General features: G+C 57.0%; 1 protein-coding gene across 1 annotated transcript; it reads right to left on the bottom strand.

Moving 5' to 3' along the window:
- Positions 1-3,056: 3,056 nt before the first annotated feature.
- Positions 3,057-19,343, bottom strand: LOC143388660 (agrin-like). Its single transcript, XM_077108175.1, has 27 exons — positions 19,100-19,343; positions 12,662-12,877; positions 12,044-12,571; positions 11,760-11,931; positions 10,532-10,749; positions 10,266-10,460; positions 10,050-10,178; positions 9,748-9,896; positions 9,563-9,668; positions 8,623-8,739; positions 8,378-8,542; positions 8,078-8,221; positions 7,862-7,995; positions 7,688-7,793; positions 7,291-7,440; positions 6,844-6,981; positions 6,328-6,449; positions 6,084-6,198; positions 5,876-5,995; positions 5,677-5,783; positions 5,087-5,175; positions 4,744-4,927; positions 4,080-4,308; positions 3,858-3,992; positions 3,583-3,682; positions 3,337-3,501; positions 3,057-3,180 (listed from the first exon to the last, which is right to left on the bottom strand). Exons 1-27 carry the CDS (start codon positions 19,341-19,343, stop codon positions 3,057-3,059), a joined length of 4,401 nt encoding a protein of 1,466 aa, XP_076964290.1.
- Positions 19,344-20,374: the final 1,031 nt, after the last annotated feature.

Here is a 20,374-nt window from a genome sequence, read left to right as displayed (position 1 = left end):
GTGCTTCCTTCAAGCAGATGAATATTGGGATTTTATGGAATTTCATCATTTAGGCTTGGGTCAAATTCCTGTTGTTTAATCAAAATCCTTACAATGGAATAACTTTGAGTTTATCTGAACTGTAACTTTAATTACCACCTTTATTCCAGATGACTTAGGAGAAGAAAATAATGATATATTTCTACTGATATTCAATAGCTGGACTTTGGTCACTTAAGATATTTTTTCTGGTCATGATAATAACATATATGAAAGGTTGATAGCTACATTGGGGATTCAAAGACAGGCCTAAAATACAGCCAAAGAGCTTTCTACACATATTGCTAGAATATTTTAACATTATGAAAACAATTTGAAGGAACAGCATATGTAGCCATGATTAAAAGAAAAGATTTAAATCTATTAAATCACATATATGAGGAACTGCATATTTAAAATATAATGGCCATTATTAACCCACTTGAATCTAATGTATGAAATATGATATGTGAAGAGCTTTGTAATGTTTTGAACAACCAATTAAAAAAATAAAAAAATATAACGGCCAGCATTTCTACTGAGGACTTTTTATATCAGAAATCCATTCATATTTGATACTTGTTCTTCTTTCATTCACAATAGCTCTATAATATATGTAATATGACTCCTTATATGTCATAAAAGATGATCAGATTTAGCATCAAGGTAACATTTTAACTCAATAATAAGATCATAAATATAAATTTTAAAAAATCATCTTAGAGGGCATGCTTTTCAGTGTCATATTAGATGATATATTAAAGGCATTAGGTATGGTAATAAATGTTAAAAGACAGCACTAAAAAAATACATCTATGTGCACACCTACTACATTAAGATGCATTTTTGAGAAGGTTGCAATTCTTTACTTTTGTGCAACACTTCCATTTCCATTCACTGAAAATTGTAGAGTTTTCAATATATTCCTACTGCTTAATCAAGAAGAGAAAGATGAAATCAAAGTAACACACTACCCCAGAAAACTTCAAGATGAGATTATGTCAAGAACTATTTTGATAACATATGGTAATTCTGAATCTATGTAAAGTGGGAGCACTGCTACCATTACATGATCCAGACATAATTTGGTAATAATATTGGAATTGCACCTGGGGGATATTAGAGGGACTTGATAACTGAAGTGAGAAAAATGTGTGTTGGGTGAATCCACATATATTCCTGATAATAGGATAGGCAGAGATTGATGAAGATGACACTATTTGAAACAAAGGCTTCTGCTTCATTTTCTCCTAAGATATATACTATTAATATGGAATATGAAAAAAAAATATTAAAAAGATCAACAAACTATATTATTTTATTAGTTAAGAAAACATTTTCCTCTGAAGTTTATCTTGAGATTTCAGCTAACACCATAATTTTCTTCTGCAACTTCACATTCCTTTTCTAGCACAAGATCTAGCCCAAGAACTTTACCATTGGTATCTTGGCCCTAAAACCTCTAGGGAAGCTGATAATTATGAGGTACATAGTTATAGATGTTTTTGTCTCAGAATTTTGGAGATGACATCAAATAAAAATTAATAATCTACTTTGGCAGGTTTTTTTGGGGGTGCTTCTCCATTTATACCACTTGCAAACTGAGTGTTCTCTATGACATCACCTTCAGCCCCAGAAGCTCCTGCTTGGCAAAGTTCAACCATCAATTCTCACATCAGAGCCTGTGATTCCTTGTTCCCTGTGGGTTTTCTACATGTTCTTGAATGCTTGATTCTCATTCTCTTCTACTGCCATCATCAATGTGACCTAACATGATCTTATATATATTACTGTATGCTGAAAAATTGTATGAATGTATTACACTCTAAGGCATTTATTTTCAATATTGGGGGTGTTCCTGGAAGTCTTTTTTTCTAAATCTCATGTCCTCAGGTCTTTCTAAAAGTTAATAAATAGATAAAACTCTAACTAAAAAATAAATGATTCTATCACTATTAATACATGAACATTAAAATAAATAAACAATATTTAAAACTCTCATCCCATAGGTATAAGGACTTAGATTACATAGATCAATTTGTTGGAAGACACAAACCACCAAAATGTATTGTATCCTTGGTGATTTTTTACTGGGATGAAATTATTGGTTTTAGCATTGGACTCTTACCAAGCCATGGGTTCATTTAGGGTAGGACACTGCTGTTTTCTTCTGTAACCATGACATGGTATCAATCATATGTAAAAAGAAAAAATATCAGAAATAGGAAATGGTTCTCTCAGGAAAAAAAAAAGAAATTACAAGCACATTGTGATAGTGCAGAGAATATCCAAAATGTGGCCTCTGTATACAGGGCATCTACAGAAAGCATGAACTTGTATACCTGCTGGGAGAAAGAAAAATGTTGCAACCCTCCAGCGAATTGGGCTTTATTATTTGAAAGTATAAAAAAAAAGCAATTGATAAAGCACTATTTCTTGCAGGACTGAACATTGAATGTACATTTGCAATAATGTAAAATAGATTCCCAGAGCTATTCAATACAGAAATATTGTTAAGAAATGCCATTCAGAAATAGCCCTAATTCATTTGTTTAGTTCCAATTTTGGTCTATCTATACCATGGAAAGTTAAGATTTTTGCATATGTGGAGTGTTTTCCAGGTTACTTCATTGAGTGAAAAATAAGGGGCAGACAGGATATACAGGAGCACTCCCTTTTGGGTAAGAAAGAAATTTACATAATAACATATCATTGTTATTGCATCCTACCAGAACAAGAAACAGTAAGAATATATACTAGAAACAATTAAATCAGTTGTTCATGAAAGGTAATGGTTAAAGTTTAGTGGGCACAGAATATAGGTGAGTCTTCAGTGTATTTTAACATGGGTTTATATTTGAACCACATAAACAAAAAAACATGTTCAAAACATAGAATTAAATCAAAAGACAAAAATCAAGCCCAACAGACAAAGAGTTTTGTAAGAACTGGCATGGGGGCTGCCAAGCCCCCAGGAGGAGGAGGAGGAGGTGTAGGAGCAGGGCAGGGTGGGGGGACACTTGGACCCTCCTCACACCTCAGACACTCACCAGGGACTCTCCCAGCACTCGGGGCCCATCACCCACATGCAGGGCACCCTTACGGCCGTTTCTCTCCACCAAGACCCTAATCCAAGAGCCCAGGGCTATGGGTTCCTTGCTCCTGTGAGGAAGAGGCTGAGTGAGCAGGCTGTGGGCTCTGCCTACCCATTGAGTGACAATGTCAGGAGCCCCAACCTTACCCCTGTCCAGTCCCAGGCCTCCAGGTCCTCCCTGTGGGCAGCCCAGAACAGAGCCCCCAGCCCTCATGCTTGCCCACCTGATGACTGCTGCCCCTTTGCCCAGGTCATAGCGGAATTCCAGGTGCTGGTCATGCAGGGCCAGTGACACGAAGTCCCCTTTGCCATCTGTCTTTTGCCCATTGTACAGGAGCAAACCACTGGGTCCTCGGGCCAAGAACACCACCTCGAGGGCCATCTTCTCCCTGGGTCACGTGGGTCAGGGTGTCTCACTGCCCCTTCCCTACAGGCTGCCTCCCCTCCTCTGCCTCACCTACCCTACTGACCCCAGGTCTCTTTCAAAGGTGTGCAAGCCTCTCAGCTCCAGGTAGGAAAAGCCATGGAAGTCCGCCAGGAAGGGCTGGGCACTACCATCCATCTCAGACACTGCAGAGGGAGGACAGGGCTCACTCAGGCCGTGTACCCCACTGTTCTGCCTAACTCGACGGAAACCCACAGGACCCAAATCCCAACTCTTCCTGGACCCGAAGACTGGGCCACAATTCAAACTGAACATTTGACCCTGACTTCTTGTCCCCTCCCAACAGCCTGGTGCCCCTACCTGTCTGGCAGAGCGTGCCTCTACGTCCTGCGGGGCACTCGCACTTGGCCCCGCCCTTGGGTAGCACGCGGCAGGGGGCTGCACCGTGGCAGGGGTTCGGCTGGCAGGGGCTCTTCTCTTCTGTACAGGTTGGGCCTGGAGGGAGATGGAGATGAGTTCCAAGAAGGCAGGCCCCCTGACACCTGGTTCCTAGCCCTCACCCAGATCCCAGCCTGCCCTCACCAATGCGGCCAGGTGGACACTGGCAGTGAAACATGTCGTCTCCCAGGGCCTGGCATGGTGCCCCACCATGGCAGGGGCTGGGCAAGCAGGGGTGCTCTCCACACTCTCCCACACCGGAGCTGCGGGACACAACCCCTTGCCAGGGGTCCAGCTCCAGGCGCTGATTGTTGACATCCAGCAGGTGGATGCAGCCCTTCAGGTCCATGCCAACGGAGGTCCGCTCAGGGCCCTGCCACAGGAAGGGATCAGAGTAAGCTCAGGCAGAGGCCTCCTTCTCACGGCCAGAGTCACAGGGGTACAGTTAGGGTCAGAAGTCAGAGCTGCTCCATCCCATCACCCTTTAGACAATGCGGCCAGTCCCACAAAGAGGACCAACCAGAGGGTGGGGCCGAGGTTAAGGGTTAGGACTGGAGGTAAGGGTCAGCCCAGGCCCTCCTCACTCTGGCACCAAAGGAAAGCCACCCAGATGAGGTAGGGAAGGGCCAGGAGCCCCAGCTGAGCTCAGGGTCCTAGCCACACCCACACCATTCTTCTGATCCCATTTGCTACCCAATGGAGGTTGCTCTGGTGGAGTCCCAGGCAAGATCAAGGTCAGAGACCCAGTTTGATGCATGCTCCACCCTCTTGCTTACACATCAGCCTGGTCCTCTGGGACTCCGCCCACAAAGAGGTCGGTATCTAGGTTGAGGCCATCTGTGCCACTGGGGCTCTCGCCCAGAACTGGGGTCTCGCCATCCACAGACAGTGTGCCTTGGCGCCAATGCCATGATAGTTCTAGGCGGTGCCACCGGCCTGGTTCCACAGGTACTGATCTGGTCAGTATTGCTGGTCCAGAACCTGTGTCAAACCTGGAGACCCAAGCAGGTGCTTAGAGCACTGGCCTGGCTCCATCCACAGTCTGGTCAGGAACCACCCACAAATTCCTCCCTGGAAGGCCCTGGCCCCACCCACTGAGCATTAGCCCTGCCCACCCACCAGACAGGCAGGAGGCCCCGCCCTCTCTGCACCTGAGCTGCACGCGCCCACCGAGCAGCAGCGCCAGTGCCAGAAAGTCCTTGCCACGTGCGTTGCCATTGTATAGCAGCAGTCCCTGAGGCTACGGGGATCAGAATTCCAGCGCCAGGCGCAGCGTGTGATATGCACGGAGGGTGGGGAAGGCCAGAAAGGAGGTACCCCCAAAGGCAGGAAAAGAGACAGAGGGGCGTAGCACTGCAGGGGATAGGGAGGGTGAGCTGGAAGAGTACCCAGGACCCTGCCCCTACCACCTCCTCCTGGTGGCTTATCTCTGCCCTCCCTCCTTGCCCCCATCAGCCTCCCTGTCCTTCCAGAGAGGTGGACAGAAGCGCCTACCGTCCTCACAGAAGGTGCCTCCCCTGCCTGCCGGGCAGCTGCAGGTGAAGCCCCTGCCAGAGTCCTGGTCCTGGCAGGTCCCCCCATGCAGGCAGGGCTGAGAATCACAGGACCTTGGGTGCTGCTTGGGACTGGGGAGCAAAGGCCGGTGTCCAGCCACATGGCCGGGAGCTGTGGTGGGGGGCCGGTGTGTGTGTTGGGGGGCCGTGGTCCTTCCAATGGGCCTGCTGGTGTGACTGGGGTGGACCTGAGGGGTCACGGAGGAAGGTGGTTGGCCCACAGTGGTAGCTCTGGCTGTGGCCACTGCAATGGTGGCTCCTATGGTGGCTCCCATGAAGAATGCAGGAAACCAGTCTGTGGGGCAGGAAGTGGTTAGGGTCTGCAAGGAGCAGGGGGCGGGGCAGTGGAGGATGGGAACAGACAAGGAGGCCCGGCCTGGTGCTCACCAAAGTCCATGAACCGCACGTGCTCTTGCAGAGGCCTCCTCACCACCAGGGCCCAGCGCCTGGAGGCCTGGATCTGCCGAAGCAGGGCCCGGCCCATGTCAGGTGCCCTGAAGGCTGTGGCTGGGGAAGAGGGGGTACTGAGCATGGCCTGGCGCTGTGCGGCCCCTACCCAACACCTCCTGGGAGAGACTTAGCGCGGGGATCTCACTGGGTTCAAAGTGCACATCCACAGTGGCACGGACTGATCTGCCAGGCCCCAGGTGCCGCAGGTGGACACCCCGGAAGTCCTTTTTGACGTCTGAGTTCCGGAAAAGGTTGTCCAGCTGTGGGCAGGGAGTGAGTGAGGATACTGGGCACTGCTCAACGCACTGAAATCAGTCCCCTTACACTGTGGGGTTCCTGCCCTGGCCCCCTCTGGGTCTGACCTAGGGGGACGCCCCCACTTACAGTGCTCTCGATGCTCCTGGCTGTCTCCCCAACAGCTCTGACTTGGGGTCGGCCATTTTGGGTGTGTAGAACAGCTCTTGCCCCTCAACCCCCTCCAGCTCCAGCACGCCCTGGTATGCCTTGGTGGCTGTGGGAGAAGGGGCGGTGAGGCCCTGCCTGGTACTGGCCTGGTGCAGGCCCCTGGAGCAAGCCACATAGGGTACAGGGGCAGGTGGATGTTAGTCAGATGGTCATGAGGTTAGTGACCAGGGCTGGCGTCAGTTACCTGGCAGACTCCTCAGAGCAGTTGCCCCAGGCTTGCTTGCAAGGAGAGAGACGGGTTAGGTACACGGTCCTGGGCACGCACAAGTGTTAGGGCTGAGACCACATGTGTGCACATGGGTGCCGGATCCCCAAGACCTCATACACATTTGAGACCAAAGACCATAAAACCTGGACCCACCTGCTGCCAGCGGGTAGGAGCAGCACCCATGGCTGCCCAGGCTGCTCCTCAAGCTCCACCTGCCCTGCCACCCACTCACCAGGACAGTTGGAGCCCTCTGCGTCCAGTGAAGGTGTCTTGCCATGCGAATAGCAGCCCAAAGGTGAGTTGTAGCAGGAGGCTCTGTCAATGGGTGGTCCAGGTGTCACCACGCTGCTGTCCATGGAGAGTTCCAGTCCTAGGGATGCGCAGTCTGAGTCCAGCCACAGGTGGGAGCCTCTCTGGGCCCTGCCCCAACAAGCCCCTGCTCACTCCCCAGGCCTGTCCCATGTCCCAGAGCACCTGCTCACTCCCCAGGCCTGTCCCATGTCCCTGAGCTCCTGCTCACCTTCCAGGCCTGCCCCACACCCCAGAGCCCTGCTCACCCCAGGCCCACCCACGACCCCAAGCCCCTGCTCACCCCAGGCCCACCCATGTCCCCGAGCCCCTGCTCACCCCAGGCCCACCCATGTCCCCGAGCCCCTGCTCACCCCCAGAGCCCCCCCACTGGCCTCCTGGTCCCCACTTAGTTCCTCATCGCCACTCCCATCAGTGCTGCCAGATTCTCCAAAGGCAGATGCGGAGAGACTGGTTGCAGTGGAGGTTTCTATGGGGGGCATGGTCAGCGCGGGCCGAGCTTTGGTCTTGGGGAGGCTGGCTGGGGTCCAAGGTCGTAAGGTGGGTGGAGGGGTGGGCCGGCTCTGGGGGTACTGCTGAGAGCCAGGGGGAGGGCACTGGGTGGAGGCAGCAGAGGCTCACTTGGCAAGTGCCCCAGGGCTGTCATGGCCCTGGGGGTTGGGTGAGCGCCAGGAACAGCAGCCTCTGTAAGGAGAGGGAAGCTGGGGCTGGAGTCTGGGAGGGCAAGGCCCTCCTGTCAGTGCTGGGTGGTGGCTCCCAGACCCTACCCTGGCACGGGCCGAGGCTCTGGGTGAAGATGTCCAAGCCCTGGTGGCAGGCGATGGTCTTCAGTTGGCACTCGCTGCCGTAGGTGATGCCATCTGATCCACAGACCTGAGGCGCAAGCCAAGGGCACTCAGGCGGTTCCCCCACCCACTGCCCTTCACACTCTCCACCCTCACCTTGCTCACCTTGGTGGCACTGGCCTCTGGGCAGGTGAGGGCTGGGTAGATGCAGTGGGCAGAACCTGCCTCTTCCACACAGGAAGCGCCAAACTCACAGTGCATCTCCGCACAGGTCACCAGTGCTGAGGGATCTGGGGTGGACACAGAATCTCCACCAGCTCAGGCTGTCCCTCTGTACAGCAAACCCCAGGCCAGCCCAGATCTTGTCCTCACCTTCCTCACAGCCGGTGGGGCCCAGGGTGTGGCCATCAGGACACTGCCCACACTTGGGACCAGCAACGCCTGGCTTACAGGAGCACAGCCCAGTCATCTGCTCACAGTCATCCCGCACAGCGCCCCGGGGGTCACAGCTGCAGGCTGCGGGGAGGGGAGCCTGAGTCTGTACCTAGACAGTCTTCTCCACCTGCTGCAGAGCCTGCCAGGTGCAGTGCAGGCCAGGGCCTGAGCACAGGGATGGGGGTGGACAGGCAGGAGGACTTGACTGGCAGCCAGCCCTGGGGCCCTGTCACTCACAAGTACAACCGCTCCGGCTGTCAGTGACAATGCCACGGAAGTTCCAGAAACCAAGCTCACATCGGTCGCACTTGAGGCCGCCCACGCCTGGCCGGCAAGAGCACTGGCCTGTGGCTGGGTCACAGGTGCCTCTGTAGGAGCCATGCGGGTTGCACTGGCAAGTGCCTGCAAGGGAAGGGGAGGGACAGGGTCAGCACAGTCACACAGCTGTGCCAGGCCAGGGGTGAGGGTACTCAGGTACTCACTGGGGCAACCAGCCAGGCCCACACCCCGGGCAGCAGTGACATTATCCTGGCAGCATCCGTAGGGGGTCTGGGCACAGTGAGCAGGGGCTGCAGGCAGCAGTGGGGCCAAGGTGAGGCCTGCAGAGAGGGGTGTGGGGTCAGACTTGAGGCAGTGCTTATGCCCACCCCTCTGCCTCAACCTCCTCCACACCACCACTAAGCCTGACACCATGCCCCTCAGGTCTGGAATCTGAGGCTGAGGCCCTGGGTGAGGCCACCATAATCATACAAGGACATGCAAGTGCCACATGTAGGACCCAGCACATAGGAAACATACAGGGCCACATACACACAGAATACCCAAAGTCATGGACACAGCCTTGTGTGTACACAGAGCTATGGACACACAGATAAGTGTAAAGGCAGCACACACACATGAAGACGGACATGCACTCACATTCCTCCAAACCATGCACATTTATATACAACTGTACAGACACATCTGTGAACATGCATGAGCATATCGTGAGCACTCGTGTGTGACATGTGGCATTTACAGACCACTGTCAGTTCCTGCCCAGAAGAGCAAAAGGGCCCAGAAGGTGCCCTGTGGTTTCCTGCTGCCTCCTGCATAGAAGCCTGGCCTGACCTGCAGTAGGTAGTTGGCATACACTTGCTTTTATGAGGCAGGATCTCACTGCATGGCTCAGGCTGGGCTCAAACTCACAATCCTCCTGCCCACCCTCCTGAGTGTGGTGCATACTTTGACAGACGGGCTTGTGTCCACAGTGCACGTATCAATGCTTTATACTCAGAAGAACACACAAGACCACAAGCCTACCACAGCACACATGGATGCCCATGTGCCCACACCAGTGCAGGCATACACCTTTGAATATGCACACACAGAAGTGCAGAGGCTGCTGCACAAGCCTACAAGAATGTGCCCCAGCCCACTCACCACGGCAGGGTCCCTGAGCTGCAACGTACAACTCTCCTTGAGACTCGCACCTGGCCCTCTTCAGGTCACACTCACTGCCATAGGTGACCCCATCTGAGCCGCACACCTGGAGGGGTGGGGTCAGCGTGGGCAGCCTTGGCCCCTTCCTCACTGCCCCCCTACAGATGGGGGAGGTGGGGGCTCACCGGTCTCCTGAGAACACCCTGGCAGCTGAAATCACAGGCGCATGGTCCATCCTCTGAGTCCTCATCCCACACCCTGCCACGCTGCCAGCAGAGTTCTTGCTCACACTCGCTGTCCTCCCCAGAGCCGGAGCCTCCTGAGCCACACTCAGCTGTGGGGAAGAAGGGCAGTTCACCCACAGGTTCTCCCCTGAGGCTGGTGCCCCACAGCTCAGGCAGCTGCCCAAGCCTACCCTGCTCACAGGGCCCTGCCCGGGCTTCCTCAAGCTGTATCTGCTACTGGCAGGCAGCCTCCCGTAGCTCACATGCACTGCGGTAGGTGACACCATCGCTGCCACACACGGGGCCAGGCGGGGGGCACTCACAACGAGGACACACACACTGCCCAGCTGAGCACACAGCCCCAAAGGCACACACTGTGTCTCCACAGGTCTCTGAAACATATGGAGCCAGCAGGGGTCAGCAGACCCAGCCGGAGAGTGGTGGGACCCTAGCCCGCTGGCCCCCATGGCCCCACTCACGACAGTGTCCAGCTGATGCCACATGCAGGCTTATCTGGTGCGTGCAGGTGTGGACATGCAGCTCACACTCGCTGGCATACGTGTACCCATAAGAACCACACACGGGTTGGGCTGAGGCCACACACTCAGAGGGGCACACACAGCGCCTGGTCTCGGCCTCACACAGGGCTCCAAAACGGCACTGCCCGCATCGGTCTGGGAAGGGGGCTCTGTCACCACTGTGTCAGGAAGGCCATACCCCCCAGGCCTGCTTGTCCACTACTGACCACAGGGTCCTCTGTGGGCCACCCGGATATCCCGCCCAAGGGCACAGGTCATGGCCTCCAGCTCGCAGGTGCTGCCATAGGTGACGCCGTCACTGCCGCACACGGGGTCGTAGGCGCCTGCACACGCCTGCTGGCACTCGCACGCAGCCTCCCCGTTCTTCACCGCGCACGTCGCCTCGAATGCACAATGCACCCCAGGGACTGGGACGGAGCCTGGTCTGGGAAGGACAGGGCACTCAGCCCACCTGCTACCCCCCATACTGGGCAGAGCCCCCAGCCCCACGCAGCAGGCCCTCTCCCAGGGTGGGGTGGTCAAGGAAGAGCTAGATGTGCAGGACATAGCAAAGAAAGGGACAGACACACGACAGAGGCAGATGGGGACACAGGAGCCTCCTGACTGCCCACAACAGGCCACTGACCCCGACCACCAGCAGCCCTGGGACACCCATGCATGTGGGGGCTCTCTCCAGGCTAAGAGGAGTCTGCACCCCAGAGTCACACCCAGGCCTGCACAGGGAGGAGGTGTCTGTCCACTTGCTCTGAGAACCACAAGGCCAGGCAGTAGCGAGCCACCCCCCCAGCCGCACCAGGGGCAGACCTCGGGCTGTGTGCTCCTGGTGGGCAGGCGCGGCACCTCATCCTGCCAGCAGGTCAGGCTGGAAGACACAAGAGGAGGAGCCGAGAGGGAAGGACCGAGGAGAAGACAGACGCAGAAAGACAGACCAGAGAGATGGACAGAGGATTGACCCAGATGGTCACAGGGTCACTGCAGCCCTGGTCCCCATGGGACATGCTGGCCACTTCCCAGCTGCCTCCACCCTCCAATGGCTCCTTGAAATCAACTGAGATCCTGCCTCTGAAGGGGCTGGTGACAGTCATGTCCCAAGAGTGAGGGACCCCGCCGCAGTATCCACTTCCTGCCCACCCAAGCTATCTGTACCCTCAGGCAGAACAGAGACGGGTGGGCAGACAGACTAGAGGACCTGCAGCCTGGACTTGCACAGCCAAGTGCAGGCCCATCTCTGACCGCCTCCCCACATATCCAGGCACCCTCTCGCAGCCTCTACCCTCCACACCCTGCACCCTCCCAGGGGACCCACCCTGGCCCAAGACCCTGGGAGGTGGGTGCCAAGGAATGAAGATGGCATGTGATGGTGGGCAAGGACTGATGGCGGGGACCACAGGGTGCTCACCACATGAGCCCTGGTGCCTGGGAGGGATGGCTCACTGCTGCCGGCACTCAGCCTGCTGGCGCCAACAGTCGTTGTCATACGTGTGCCCATCCTGGGGACACACCGGTCTGTAGGCCCCATCACAGGTGACACGGTCATAGGAACAGCGGGGTCGGCCACGGCGGGACAGGCAAATGGCACTGAACTGGCAGGTCCCGGAGCACTGGTCTGGGGGTGGGCAAGGGGATCAGAGAGACCAGAACCACACCAGCACCTCCACAGCAGGGACCCGACGGACACGAAGGCAGGGAGCACACTGTGTGCAGGGGAAGCAGCCCACCTCCAGGCTGGCACTGGCCAGAGCGCACTTTCTGGAGGAGCAGACCGCGGATAGCCCCTGAGTGGCCCATAACGCAGTCGTTTGCATAGGTGACCCCATCATCCCCACACACAGGCAAATGCCAGGGAGGGCAGGTCTCTGGGCGCAGGAGCATCTCTGGACGGCGAGTGCGTGGGTTCACATGGCAGACGGGGTTCGTGTCAGCATGGGCTCCCTGGCAGGGGTTTGGGGGTGGACAGGCAAGAGTCAGGGTTATTGCCTGCATGCCCAAGGAGAGGAGCCCCACATGGGGCGGACACTCACCACAGGGGCCGTCGAACTTCCTAAAGATGTTCTCCTGGCGTGCACATGCCTGGCGCAGCAGCTGGCATTCAACGGGGTAGTCCATACCATCACTGCCACACACGGTGCCCTCTGGGGCCCCGCGGCAGGTCGTGGGACACAGGCAGGAGGCGGTCTGCCCATTGGCGGAGGGTACACAGGTACTGCCGAAGCTGCAGGTCACATTGGAGCAGGGGTCCCGGGAACCTGTGGATGGCAGGGTGGGGTCACCCTGGCTGTCTGTCCACCTCCAACACCTGGCCCACCCCCCCGCCCACGCTGGGCACACTCCCTTACCACAGGGTCTGCGGCGGAGCAGGCGGATTCGCCACTGCAGGCGGCACTGTGCACGCTGCAGCTCGCACTCGTTGCTATAGGTGGAGGCATCTGAGCCGCACACTGGCGCCACGACAGCAGGACAGGCGCTCTTCTTGCACACGCAGGAGGCCTGGCCTGGATCCTCTGCACTGGGCTCACAGACAGCGCCAAAGCCACACGGCATTCCCCTGCAAACTGAGGTCGGGCCCAGGAAGGGGTTGTTGAAGCCAGGTCCCAGGGCTGGGCACTGCTGCAACCCTCACAGGCACATCCACACCCGGGTGTGCAAGCATGTTCAAGCCCACGCATGGCCACAAGTGTCACGGACACTCTATTGTGCATGTTCACTGGGCCTGGCCCCCTGGATGGATCCCCTGCCAACCCAGGGACCTTTCCTCACTGGAGAACACTCTCTATACCCTCTACCAGGGGAGAGGGGCCTCCTGTCCCCATAACAGGACAAGCCACCCACTCCCATCCCACCTCAGCAGATTCCCCAACACACAACAGGAGAGGACCCCAGGCCAAGTCCGAAGCAAGCAGTCAGGCCCCACTCTGCCCAAAGCCCTCTCCCACATCAGCCCCAGAGTCCATCTGGTTACCCCCACGCAGGCCAGGCTCATCCCAACTCAGGCCGTAAGTTTCTGGGGCCTCATCTGGGAGTGCCTGGGTGTTCCCCATGCCTGACCCGGCCTCTTGCCAGCTCCTAGCCTTCTCCCACAGCCCCTCCCAGGGCAGCTGCTCTGCAGAGCCTCACACAGCTGTTGGCACAGCTGGGCCTGTCATCGGAGTCTGCCATTTCAGCCCTTAGTTCTGCAGACAGCAGGGTGCAGCACACGCCCCATCACCATTAGGCCTCCACTGCGTCCCACCGTGTGGGCACAGGGAAAGGCTGGCCCTCTGTCACAGTGTACAAATGAAGAGAGCACGGGGAAACTGAAACCCAGAGTCATTAGGGATAGCCCCAAGTAGCCACCCTGAGCCCAGCACTGGGACTGGGGATAGGTTGGCTCCTTAGGTCAGTGTACCCATGGGGGAGGTGGGTCCATTAGGGATTGCAGCTGCCTGGATCTAATAAATGTTTAATCTGGCTCAATTATCATTAATAAGTCATGGTGTCAGGGCTCCCATCAACTCCCGCAGGTGGTGGAAATGTAGCAGAAGACCCCTCCCCATCTCCTAGGAGAGGTGCATAGCCCAGGAGCTAGAGCCAGCTGTTGCCATTCCAACAGCCCACCCCAGGCTTCCACCTGCCTGACCCAACCCTGGAAAGCTGAAAAAACAGAGGCCACAGCCTGCCTCCCCTGCCCCCACCCATGTTCCCATTCCCCCCACCTCACTATGCCTCACTGTCCCTTTCTGTGAATGGGACAGTAGGACCTGCTTCCAAATGACTGCAAAGCTCAAGAGGCACCGGGCACAAGCACCAAGTGGAGGATGAGCTACACCTACAATAATGGATGGTCACCACCACTGGCCTCCTCTCTGTCCTGGCTCAATCTGGCTCAATCTATGTCTGCCAGTGTCCCCTCTTCATGCCAGGATGTAAGCTCCCTCCATTTCCCCTTCTCTCTCCTAGTGGCACATCCCTCTTTCTTGCCCAGGTTCCTTGTGACTCCCAAGCCAAGTCCAATAGGCCCATGCTAATGCCCAGCGGTGCTCTTAGGCTTCAGCTGGACCTGCTGATCAAGGTCTCCAGGGTTGAACCCCAGGGTCAAGGGCCCAGTCACCTCCCTGCCCCTGGGCTCCTTAGCTTCTGCTATCTGTGCCCTGGGCTTTCCCTCTCTCTGCACCAGGTCACCTGAGCCACCAGCTCTGTCCCAAGGTCCTGACCCCACAGCAGGGAAGAGCTGTTCTTGGGGAGCAGCACACTCCTCCCCACCACAACCTGGTTCTCACTCCACAGTCCATCAATATTTCCACTATAAAGCCACAGTTAAGAGCACACCATGCTGGTCCCTACTTCTGTCCCCTGCCAGGACAAAGTAACTTCTCTTTTTCCTTGGTTTAAGGTACTGGGGATGGAACCCAGAGATACTTAGGCATTTTCACACTTCTTATTTTTGAGACAGTCTTGGTGAGCTGCCCAGGCTAGCCTTGAACTTGTGACCCTACCAAACTCCCCATAGCAGCTGGATCACATGTGTGACCAGCAGCTGGTCAGAGCAAAGTAACTTCTCAAGTTAATTCAGGAATCCCCACTTTCAGGATGGGCCCCACTTTGTCCCATGCTTAGGCTGGGAGAGGGGCTGCTCCCTGGTCCCCTGTTGGTACCTATAGCATGACTGCCCCTTTATGTGTCTCCCTGGCCCATGGGACCAGGAGATCGGGAGGGCTGAAGATAAGTTTCTTGATTAAACTTTCTTAAATCATAAACACAAAGACGACCCACCCCCCCCCCACAGGCCCACCAGCAAGCACACACACAGGCACACCTGCGCACAGGTGCAGGCAAGGCCTGCCACAGCAGCCAGACCCTCCTAGATGACCCACCCCCACACAGGCCCACCAGCAAGCACACACACAGGCACACCTGCGCACAGGTGCAGGCAGGGCCTGCCACAGCAGCCAGGCCCTCCTAGATGACCCACCCCTCCACAGGCTCACCAACAAGCACACACACAGGCACACCTGCGCACAGGTGCAGGCAGGGCCTGCCACAGCAGCCAGGCCCTCCTAGATGACCCACCCCTCCACAGGCTCACCAGAAAGCACACACACAGGCACACCTGCACACAGGTTCAGGCAGGGCCTGCCACAGCAGCCAGGCCCTCCTAGACGACCCACCCTCCACAGGCTCACCAGCAAGCACACACACAGGCACACCTGCGCACAGGTGCAGGCAGGACCTGCCACAGCAGCCAGGCCCTCCTAGATGACCCACCCCTCCACAGGCTCACCAGCAAGCACACACACAGGCACACCTGCGCACAGGTGCAGGCAGGGCCTGCCACAGCAGCCAGGCCCTCCTAGACGACCCACCCTCCACAGGCTCACCAGCAAGCACACACACAGGCACACCTGCGCACAGGTTCAGGCAGGGCCTGCCACAGCAGCCAGGCCCTCCTAGACGACCCACCCCTCCACAGGCTCACCAGCAAGCACACACACAGGCACACCTGCGCACAGGTGCAGGCAGGACCTGCCTCAGCAGCCAGGCCCTCCTAGATGACCCACCCTCCACAGGCTCACCAGCAAGCACACACACAGCAGCCAGGCCCTCCTAGACGACCCACCCTCCACAGGCTCACCAGCAAGCACACACACAGCAGCCAGGCCCTCCTAGACGACCCACCCTCCACAGGCTCACCAGCAAGCACACACACAGCAGCCAGGCCCTCCTAGACGACCCACCCTCCACAGGCTCACCAGCAAGCACACACACAGGCACACCTGCACACAGGTGCAGGCAGGGCCTGCCACAGCAACCAGGCCCTCCTAGATGACCCACCCCTCCACAGGCTCACCAGCAAGCACACACACAGCAGCCAGGCCCTCCTAGACGACCCACCCTCCACAGGCTCACCAGCAAGCACACACACAGCAGCCAGGCCCCCTTAGACGACCCACCCTCCACAGGCTCACCAGCAAGCACACACACAGGCACACCTGTGCACAGGTGCAGGCAGGGCCTGCCACAGCAGCCAGGCCCTCCTAGATGACCCACCCCCCCACAGGCCCACCAGCAAGCACACACACAGGCACACCTGCGCACAGGTGCAGGTAGGGCCTGCCACAGCAGCCAGGCCCTCCTAGGCATACTCCTTCACACACATAATGCCCCTCCTCAAGCCCACTCAGCAGAAGAGGAAACTGAGGGCAGAGGTCTCCTGAAAGTCACTACTAAGGAATGGAAGAGCTGGACTCAAGACACACCTGCTGCCCGTGACACCTCATAAATTTAGGTGACATGGTTCCCTAGTGGGTCACCTCTGGGGGCCCCACCATGCATGCCCTGCTCAGTCCCCAGTGGAAGCCTCTCCCTGGCCACTGAGCGTCCCACCGGAGCACCCTCTCGCTGCAGTGCGGAGGTGGAAGGACTTTTTATAGCCACAGATGCCGCTGATATATTTAAATCTCCTCCTGGTCTAGGGTGGGTTGGGGGATGGAACCACCGCCCAGAGCCCTGCTTGTGGCCACATGTGTGTCCTGATGGCTAGGGTGTGCACAGGGACTCAAGTGGGCAGCTTCGGGGAGGGTGGGTTAAATCGAGGGACTCAGGAGAGAGGCTGTAGACACTCAGGGCTCAGCCCCAGCCCAGTGCAGATTGGCTTCCTCCTTAGTCACCCCACTGGAGGACATGGACCCCTTCCTGGAAGATGTGGGACCTGTCTGGGTCACAGCCTCCTGCCCCAGGCCAGAAGGGGGACAGTGGTCTGAGACAAATGGGATGTACCCACATCCACTTACCCCATCAGCCACTGGTCCCCTCATTACATGCAAATACCAAAGGTCACATACCATGAAGGGGTGCTGCATTGCTCTGACCCCAAGGCTCCTGTGTCTCAGGAGAAGGACTGCAATCCCCCAGAAAGAGATACCTCAGAGGCCACAGACTCCCCTCCCACAGCCCAGGTGGGGCTCGGACCTCTGAGGGGCCTTCAGGTCTGGTGGGAGCAGTGTGAGGAGGGGCATTGCTGTCAGAGACATGGGTTGCCCAGCAGAGCCCAGGTCCAGGATGTGTGTCCCCACAGCCACTATCACCCATTCCTACTGCCCCACCCTAAATGCTGCCCAGCCCAGGGACTCTGGTACATTTGAAAATACGCTTGTGATACCAGCTACTTGGGAGGCTGAGGCAGGAGGATTGCAAGTTCAAAGCCAGTCTCAGAAATTTAGTGAGACCCTGTCTCAAAATAAAAAGTAAAAAGAGGGTGGAGCAAGGGCTGGAACTCAGCGGTAGGGCCTTGGGTTTGATCCCCAGCATCACAAGAAAAAAAAAAGGCAGTCAATAATCCTGCAGCTTCCAGGAATAAAGAACAGCTGGTCACAGGTGACCTCTGCTCAGATGGCCACTGAAGGACAGCAGAGCCCCTTCATCCTGTACCCATGAATCCAGCTCCTGCTTCTGGGTGCCCCATGATTCAGTAAGCAGCCCTGACTAATGCAACCCAGGGGTGCATCCTGACAAGAAGGCCCAGGGCCATGCCCCCACCCCAGGCCACCCAGGGCTCTCTCAGGTTGTCCTCCCCACCCATGTCCTGCCTATGTCAGACAGCTCTAGACATGTGACTCTGTGACACTGGACAGGCATCCGCCTGACAGAGAATCCAGTGATGGGGCAGGACGGAGAGCTCCCACCCGCCTGCTGAGGATGCAGGAAGGGTGAACAGACCATGGCAACCCCTTGGTCCTTGTCCTCTGCAGCAATAGAGCCTTCTTTTCCCCTCTGAGATTAACCTAATTACAGAGGCCCCTGCTCCAGCAGCCTTGTGGGAGGACATCCCAACCCATAGGGATGTCAAGAAGGCCAGCCCACCCCTCCATCACTTGCATCCTCCCAGAGACAGATGCCAGCCTTTCTGACTCCTCATGTCATGCTGAGACACCCCCCTCCCCCCAGCCCAGTTTCCCCTCTGCCTGGCCCAGCCCTTCCTGAAAATGGAGAAGGGAGGACAAAGGAGAGGAATCCCCCCACAACCATCCCACTCCACTGCCCACCCCGACCCTGCCCACACCACCTGCCAGCATCTCACTGCTTATGGTTCCTCCCAATCTTGAGGCCCAGGGAAACCAGAGTCCTGCCTGAGCACTGCCAGGAGCTGAGACCCCTGGCTTACACTCAGTGGATGCCCCAGGAGGAACCCAGGCTGCCTTGCCCAGCCTCCCGTCTCCAGACACCTGGCACCCCTGGAATACACACCCTAGAATGAACCTACCCTAGGAGTTCCCTGCCCACTTGCTACCCCAAGCTGTGCCTTCCACCCAGGCTGCCCACTCACCATCAGGAGGCATGGGAGGTGCTGGTGTGAAGTGGGTCCCAGGTTTGTCTGGAATAAAACAAATCTCCAAGTTAGGGCCCTCTGAGCAAGGCCTTCCAGAGACCACCACTCCCACTCTGCCCTTCCCCCATAGGCTGGCTCAGACTCTGGACAACAGGGCAGGGGACCTTACTTTCCTCTGCCCTTCTAGCTGCATGCATGGTCAGGGCTTTACACCCATCACCTGCCAATGGGTCCCCAGTAAAGTCACCAGATTTACCAAATAAGTCCAAACCCCCCCATTCCTAGTGCAACTGCCCCTTTCTTACTCCCACAGGAAGTTGTTTCTGCCCCATCAAGATGGGGGTCAGCTGGCCAGGAGCCCAAGGACAGGTCTCAAGGGGTCCAGAGCAATCCATTCCATCCCAGAAGAATGTGTGGCCCATTCAAGCTAGTTGTGGCCCTTGGCCTGGCTGTGACCCTGCCTGCCCTGTACCCTTGCCAGCAGGGAAGCAGGACTTGGCCAGCACAAGCTGGGCCACTTGGGCCCCGCCCAGCCGCCACTTACAGTTGTTGAGGAAGAGCAGCACCGCGAAGCCCAGCGTAGAGGTGGCCAGCAGGATCAGACAGACGTTGCAGGGGATCATGAAGTACTGCACCACCAGCGAGGCGCCAGGCTGCTGCGAGGGGGGGGGGGCGGGAGGGGCGGGGGGGGGCCGCTCCAGCGGCAACGGAGGCATGGCCTGGGGCTTGGCCTCTCTCTTGGGGAGTGGGGGGGTCCTCACGGAGCACCCTTAGGCCTCTTCGGGGCTACTGCCCCCATTCTAGGACCCCTGGGGCAGTGGACAGCTGCTGCGCTCTCAAAGTTCAGCCCCATTCACCGCCTGGGGCACGCCCGGCCCTTCCCGGCCCTCCAGGCGAATAATCCAGGAGCAGAAATCCCCAATGAGGGCTCAGAAGCAGGCAAAGGAGGATGGAAGAAGGCCAGGGCCACCCCTGCCGCCGCAACCCTTCCGCCCGCCAGCCAGCGCTGTCCGCCCAGCGGGAGCAGCAGCCGGAGAGACAGAGGCCGGCGGGACCGTGGGCTCGGGGCCTGCTGCTCGCGCCTGGCAGAGGCGGGAGCGCGATGGCAGCAGCCGGAGGAGCGACAGCATCGGAAAGAATAAAGAGCCGGCCGCGGAGGCGCTCACCCGCCTCCAGCAACAGCGGCTGCCCTCACCCTCACGAGGCTGGGGCGGTGAGTGAGGGGCCAGGGGCGCTGCGGAGGGAGGGCGGGCAGCAGAGACAAAGGAAGATGCCTCGGGGAACCCCGGCGTCCGTGGGGAGTCGCAGCTCAGAGCAGAGGATGGGCGGATGAGGGCCCACGCGAGTCACAAGAGATGGAGGGGCAGCGCTGATGTGGGGTTAGGGCATAGACAGGGGCAGGGTGGTGCTAAAAAGGGGATGGGGCCTAGGGAGGGGTTGGCCAGGGGCAGGAGGTAGGGGCTGAGGCCAAAGGAGGGGCCAAAGGAGAGGCTGAAAAAGAACTGAGGCGGGCCAGGTGCTGGCGAGGTGGCTGGAGAGGAGGCCGGTGCTGGCCCGGGGATGGGGAGCGAGAAAGATGAGAACCGGAACCTCACTGGGGCAAGGGTGATAGGAGCTGGGGCTGAGTCGCAGGCAGAGGCTGGGCTGGTGCCCTGCGGGGCAGGGCGGGGCAGTAAGGTTTAACATACCTATAGGGGGCTTGGCCCTGCACATAGGACCCGGTTCTAGGGTTCTGGGATTCGTTTGT

This window comes from Callospermophilus lateralis, unplaced genomic scaffold, assembly GCF_048772815.1.
Source record: "Callospermophilus lateralis isolate mCalLat2 unplaced genomic scaffold, mCalLat2.hap1 Scaffold_182, whole genome shotgun sequence".
In the NCBI taxonomy this organism is placed as follows: Eukaryota; Metazoa; Chordata; class Mammalia; order Rodentia; family Sciuridae; genus Callospermophilus; species Callospermophilus lateralis.
The sequence above is the reverse complement of the archived record's forward strand: the minus strand, read 5'-3'. Positions and strand labels throughout refer to the sequence as shown.

Bases quoted from the DNA above. Each gene is read 5' to 3' on its own strand.
- LOC143388660 (XM_077108175.1), bottom strand. From the start codon at position 19,343: ATGCCTCCGTTGCCGCTGGAGCGGCCCCCCCCCGCCCCTCCCGCCCCC. The intron at 12,572-12,661 runs GTAAGGGAGTGT...TGCCATCCACAG, and splicing joins GCTCCGCCGCAGACCCTGTG to GTTCCCGGGACCCCTGCTCC. The intron at 6,199-6,327 runs GCACTGTAAGTG...CCCTGCCCACAG, and splicing joins GACAGCCAGGAGCATCGAGA to CTGGACAACCTTTTCCGGAA.